Source organism: Pagrus major, chromosome 11 (genome assembly GCF_040436345.1).
Source record: "Pagrus major chromosome 11, Pma_NU_1.0".
NCBI classification, from domain to species: Eukaryota; Metazoa; Chordata; class Actinopteri; order Spariformes; family Sparidae; genus Pagrus; species Pagrus major.
In genome coordinates, this window is record NC_133225.1 from 22,896,653 (window position 1) to 22,902,774 (window position 6,122).

General features: G+C 42.0%; 1 protein-coding gene across 1 annotated transcript; it reads left to right on the top strand.

The window, feature by feature from the left end:
* Positions 1–4,862, top strand: ptgs2b (prostaglandin-endoperoxide synthase 2b). Its single transcript, XM_073476376.1, has 10 exons — positions 1–143; positions 389–505; positions 602–745; positions 869–1,012; positions 1,348–1,529; positions 1,632–1,715; positions 1,808–2,054; positions 2,659–2,945; positions 3,045–3,192; positions 3,857–4,862. Exons 1-10 carry the CDS (start codon positions 83–85, stop codon positions 4,267–4,269), a joined length of 1,827 nt encoding a protein of 608 aa, XP_073332477.1. The 5' UTR covers positions 1–82; the 3' UTR covers positions 4,270–4,862.
* Positions 4,863–6,122: the final 1,260 nt, after the last annotated feature.

The window sequence follows — 6,122 nt, forward strand, 5'->3', positions numbered from 1 at the left end:
ACTCTCTCTGAGCTTCAGAGCGACACACGAGGGAGAGGAGAGAGACAGGAAGCACAAGAAGGTCCGGCAAAGTCTTTGGAGTATGAACAGGCTCACATTTGCGGTTTTCCTCTCGGCGCTGGGGTTTCTCGTCTGCGCAGCTGGTAAGTCTTTGAAAGCTTAAACAGAAGACAGAAGAAGAAGCGCGGTGTTTAATATGTCTAAAGTTCTGTTGTCGTTTTAGGATTTTATTATTTTTAGGAGTATAATGACACTAAAAAAAGTTTATAACTATGTCTTCATTTGTTCTGAGATGTATGATCCTGTTATGCTGAGGCTTTTCTAACACATTTGTGTTGGTATCGGGTGAAGTGGAATCCTAATAACCGCCTGTTGTTACCTGTGACAGGTAACCCATGTTGCTCAGAGCCATGCCAGAACAGGGGCGTATGCACTGCGCTTGGATCAGATAATTATGAGTGTGACTGCACGCGGACAGGATATCGTGGACAAAACTGCACAACACGTAAGTCTGAATGAAACACATGAGGTGGAACTAAAATTAGGATGTATTTGTTGCTGTGGGTTATTCAGTAACTCATTTCCTTCTTGGCCGTTACAGCTGAGTTCCTCACCTGGCTCAAAATATCCCTGAAGCCTTCGCCCAACACTGTCCACTACATTCTCACCCACTTTAAGGGCTTCTGGAACATCATCAACAACATCTCATTTCTCAGGGATGCCATCATGAGATATGTGTTAACATGTAAGTGTTTCTTCCTCCAGGCAAAATGAGAACATGTTTTGGAAACTGCTTCATAACAAATCAAATAATTTGTACAGAACCAGTGGGAGTGTTTTTACTAATAATTAAATGTTTTCTCTCTAGCTCGATCCCACATGATTGATAGTCCTCCAACTTTCAATGCGGATTATGGTTACAAAAATTGGGAAGCCTATTCCAACCTCTCCTACTATACGCGCACCCTCCCCCCTGTGCCCGAGGATTGCCCAACCCCTATGGGAGTAGAAGGTGAGTACGCTTTCTCTGCCTCAGGAGAACCAGTTTTCTCAGATTCTTGTATACTGAGCAAGAGTGACTTGGCCCCATTACATCACAATGAAATGATCCCCTCTGTCGGATTAAGAGAGTTCAAATGTGCTGATGGAACACAGCAAAACCTGCCCCAGCAAGCCAAAACTAAAAGAGACGAAACCAGTTTTGTTTGTTTTTTCCTTTTTTTTAGCTTTAAGAATTTACAGTGAAAGCAAACCTCCATTATAACGTTGAGTCACCTAAATGTGTTTTATCCAAGTGAAACTGTCTTGATTCTGGATTATAATCTTGTATGCTGATTTTTCCCCCAGGTAAAAAGGAGTTACCTGATGCTAAAATACTGGCTGAGAAGCTTCTTATGAGAAGAGAGTTCATCCCGGACCCACAGGGCACCAGCCTGATGTTTGCATTCTTCGCACAGCATTTCACCCACCAATTCTTCAAATCTGATATGAAGAGAGGACCTGCTTTTACTGCAGCTCAAGGCCACGGGGTAAGCACAGCACATCTCAAGCAACATCAGATTTGAGTTAAGAAATAGAGACAACTTGTGAATGAATAATTTATTAACAATACAACATCTTTGTGCTTTCAGGTTGACCTCAGCCACATTTATGGAGACAACCTGGTCAGGCAACACAAGCTCAGACTCTTCAAGGATGGCAAGCTTAAACACCAGGTATGAGAAGAGACAGCTGTAGTTTAAACAGCCGAACACTTCAGACCACACAAGTGTCTAACAGATGCTTCCTCTCTTGCGTAACTCTGCAGATCCTGGACGGAGAAATGTATCCCCCGACAGTAAAGGAAGTTGGCGCTGAAATGCACTACCCTCCTCACGTTCCCGACGCTTACCGCTTCGCCGTGGGCCACGAGGCGTTCGGCCTGGTCCCCGGCCTGATGATGTACGCCACCATCTGGCTACGGGAACACAATCGGGTGTGTGATGTGTTGAAGGAGGTCCACCCCGACTGGGATGACGAGAGGCTCTTCCAGACCACACGCCTCATTCTGATCGGTGAGTTGATGAGACTCCTGACAACTCCACAAAAGTTTTGAAAACATTCGGCTGGGAAATGAAAGTCGAAATAACAACGAAAAAGGCATGTGATTCACTTGTCATGGTGCTCATATAGTTACCACGGGAGTTAAGAAAAGAGGAAGTTGTACTTTTATTTTGGTAATCATCTACTTGCAAGCACGTTGCACACAGTGGAACGCCGATTAAAGCTCTGCTGTGTTGAAAGATATGAGGAAGAGGAAATGTTTAGTTTTCCATTGCAGGGCTTCACTGCACGTTTACAAACAATTACAGTCAATCAGAATAATAATTTGTGTCTGATATGGATACTTAGAAACTATTAAAATGACATCTTCTCCTCCTCACTGATTGAAAAAGTTGACTGCTAGACACAAGCTGTCTCCTAAACCACTGAAAAGTTATTCTTAGTCTACATACACATGATATTTCCACATTACACTGTGAAAGTTGTATATTGATCCTTGATTGGCTTAGGTTTCTAGTGTCAAACACACACATTGAACCTGAAACATTCAAGTTAAATAACAAAAAGCAATGTATAACTACATTATGTTAAAATACTTAATCATTTGTCCTGCAGGTGAGACCATCAAGATTGTCATCGAGGACTACGTGCAGCATCTGAGCGGCTACAACTTCAAGCTCAAGTTCGACCCCGAGCTGCTGTTCAACCAGCGCTTCCAGTACCAGAACCGCATCGCATCCGAGTTCAACACCCTGTACCACTGGCACCCGCTGATGCCTGATAGTTTCCACATTGAGGAGAAAGAATACAGTTATAAAGAGTTCGTCTTCAACACGTCTGTAGTGACTGAGCACGGCATCAGCAACCTTGTGGAGTCGTTTTCCAAGCAGATCGCTGGACGGGTAAGAACAGTTTGAGCTGTTGTAGCAGCATTTCAATTTAGACCGTAACACTCTGATCACTTGAAGGCAGATTAACTGACTTTCCATTCATTTATTTAGGTTGCCGGTGGCCGAAATGTCCCAGGACCTATCATGTACGTGGCCATCAAGTCCATTGAAAATAGCAGAAAAATGCGCTACCAGTCTCTGAATGCCTACAGGAAGCGATTCTCCTTGAAGCCCTACAGCTCCTTTGAAGACATGACAGGTGAGACGAAGTCAAGATGACTAACCAAGCCTAACTCTTGCAGGGGAAAGGTTGACATCAGAAGATTAGTAAACAGGTTATTATTAACATGAAGTGAAAGGAAATCTCACCTCAGTCCAAATTATTTTTCTGTTATTAATAGCATTGTCAGGAATTTAATGCGAGCCTGAAAAACATGCCCAGATCGAAGCTGATGTCATAGATGACTTATTATTAAAGAAATACTTTGGACCCACTTTTATTCCCCAGCAGCTTTAAAGGTTAGGAATTTATTTGCACGACTCTAAGAACCAGATGTACATTTCGTCTTGAGATAGTGTAAGCAGATTGTCATCACAAGAGAGCAAGACATAAACAGACAAGTAAGACCTCCTGCTTCAGAGGAGAGGATTTAAAGTTCACAAGAAAGGAGGACTTAACGTTGATTAAAAACTAACTGTGATGCATGAGGACAGAAAAGTATTAAGTTGGAGAGAAAAGAGGAAGGAAGGGGTAGAAACAAGAAGAGAGATTGTGTTTATCTTTTATTTGCTGGATCTGAATCAGTCAAAACACTGAGCTCATATTTAGACTAGCAAGCTTTTGCAAGCTTTGCAGCTGCTGAGAGAGCAAGAGAGAAACGCCAGACCAAAACTAAAACCACCCCCTTCTTTGTGTTCCTCAGGAGAGAAAGAAATGGCCGCAGTGCTGGAGGAGATGTATGGACACATCGACGCTATGGAGCTCTACCCGGGTCTGCTGGTGGAGAAACCCAGGGAAAACGCCATCTTTGGGGAAACAATGGTGGAGATGGGGGCCCCTTTCTCCCTCAAAGGCTTGATGGGAAACCCCATTTGCTCCCCGGAGTACTGGAAGCCGAGCACGTTCGGAGGCACCGTGGGCTTCGACATCGTCAACACTGCCTCCCTGCAGAGGCTCGTCTGCAATAACGTGAATGGACCCTGTCCCGTGGCATCCTTTCACGTGCCCGACGTTAAAGAGACGGGCTCCATGATCATCAACTCGAGTACATCCAACTCACGCAGCAGTGATATCAACCCAACAGTCATTCTAAAAGAAAGGACTACTGAGCTCTAATTTGTATTATTTTCTCTAACTTTATTATAAATGTATTTATTTATTTATTTATTTTATATTTATTTTCCTATATTTATATGAGAAATTGGAAAGTAGATTTTTTTATAGGTGATTTTGTATATTTATGACTGGCAATCAAGAACAAAAGTCTGTGGATGTGTCTATTTATTGAAAGATTCATTGTTTTATAAATTATTGTCACAGTAATGACCTCAGTCACTACAACTTAATACTTGAAAGTTAGTTTACAGTTTCAACTACTTGGTAGTGTACATTATACTTGCTGGTTAAATGTATGTTCACTAACAGTTTATCAGTCGCAGAATGTGCAGTAGTAGTGATGCTCACAGTGAACTAAGTGGCTGATCTTGACTCTTTTGATCTCATATAACATACATAAAGTGCATTCCTGTTTCAGTATTGTTTCACTGATGTTTAACTTCTTCAGTCTGTGTTGGGTATTTTGAAATGACATTCTGAGTCAAAGCTGCACTGTTGTTTTTAATTGTACTGTTTTTGTTCTGAATGCCAACTGACTTCAAAGTTTGACACTAATAAATGCTTCCAGAGAAATGGAGCGCGTCTCTCGTAAATCAGCTGCGAGGTTGTTGTCATTTTCACTTCACTTATTTTCATTTCGATTGTTCCTTTATACAAACTGATTGATGCCTCATGAGCAAACAGGCTTTTCTTACCTGAGAAACAATGTAGTCCGAGTACTGGGTGAGTGAGGACATAGCAGTTCAGGCGGTATAACTGGTAAAATTAATGCAGTTTTAAAAAAGAGTATCAGTTTTCTGTAAAACTGTTCTGGGCAATCCAACATAGATTTTTTAAAAAAACCATGATGGCAGACTGACTGACTGAGCTTGTTCCTCCTCTGAAAGTCAGTAACAGACTGCCATTAAGAAATCACAGTTTGCTTAACCTTCCACATCCCACAGATATTTTAATGTAGGCGTGATATGAGACTAGTTATGTCATCCATGCCTTTATTTCATCTTGGTTAGATTATTGTACTACGTTATATTCAGTTTCAGTGATCCCACGCCTTCAGCTTACAAAACGCAACTGCTTAGCTTATAACTTTTCATAATAGAAGACTTAGCCTTTCCTCACTGGTTGCCATTCATTTACTTAACGCCTTTAAAGCACATCGTGGTTAAGCTCCAGCTACACTGCTGAGTTACTGCATCCCTATGAGCCATGGCGCAGCCTCAGATCCTGGGCCAGGGCTTTAATGACTGTCCTGAGACCCGGCTCGAGACAAAAGGTGGCCGGGCTTTTGCAGTCAGGCTCTGAAGTGTCCTGCCAGAGGATCTGAGGCTTGCAGAGTCAGCGACCTCTTTAAAAGGATGAGTTCACCCAAAAATTCAAATTCAGTCATTATCTACTCAGCCTCATGCTGATGGAAAGTTGGGTGTTTTAAAACATAAAAAAGAACAACCTTAAAAACTCCATAAAATGGCTCCTAAAAGCTTGTCCAGTGTAATCCAAGTCTCCAGAAGCCCAAAGATCCCAAATTGATTTGAAAAGACATCATTTACACCTCTTTTTAACCCACAGCCTGTCTGAAGCGGGTGCCTAAGCTCGGCTGCTCATCGTTGGTGTAAATAACATCTTTTCCCAAATCAATTTGTGATCTCAGGTCTTGTGGAGACTTGGATTATGCTGAACAAGCTGTATGGAGCCATTTTATGGCATTTTTATAAGAATTAATAAAAATGCCTTTTATGACTGTACACACACACACACACAAGCCACTTCGTGTAGCGGAAAAGGCTCTTGCGTTTCAGTACATCAGATAAAACATGTAGACTCTTGTACTGAGGAGATTTGCATGCTGAGTGAAA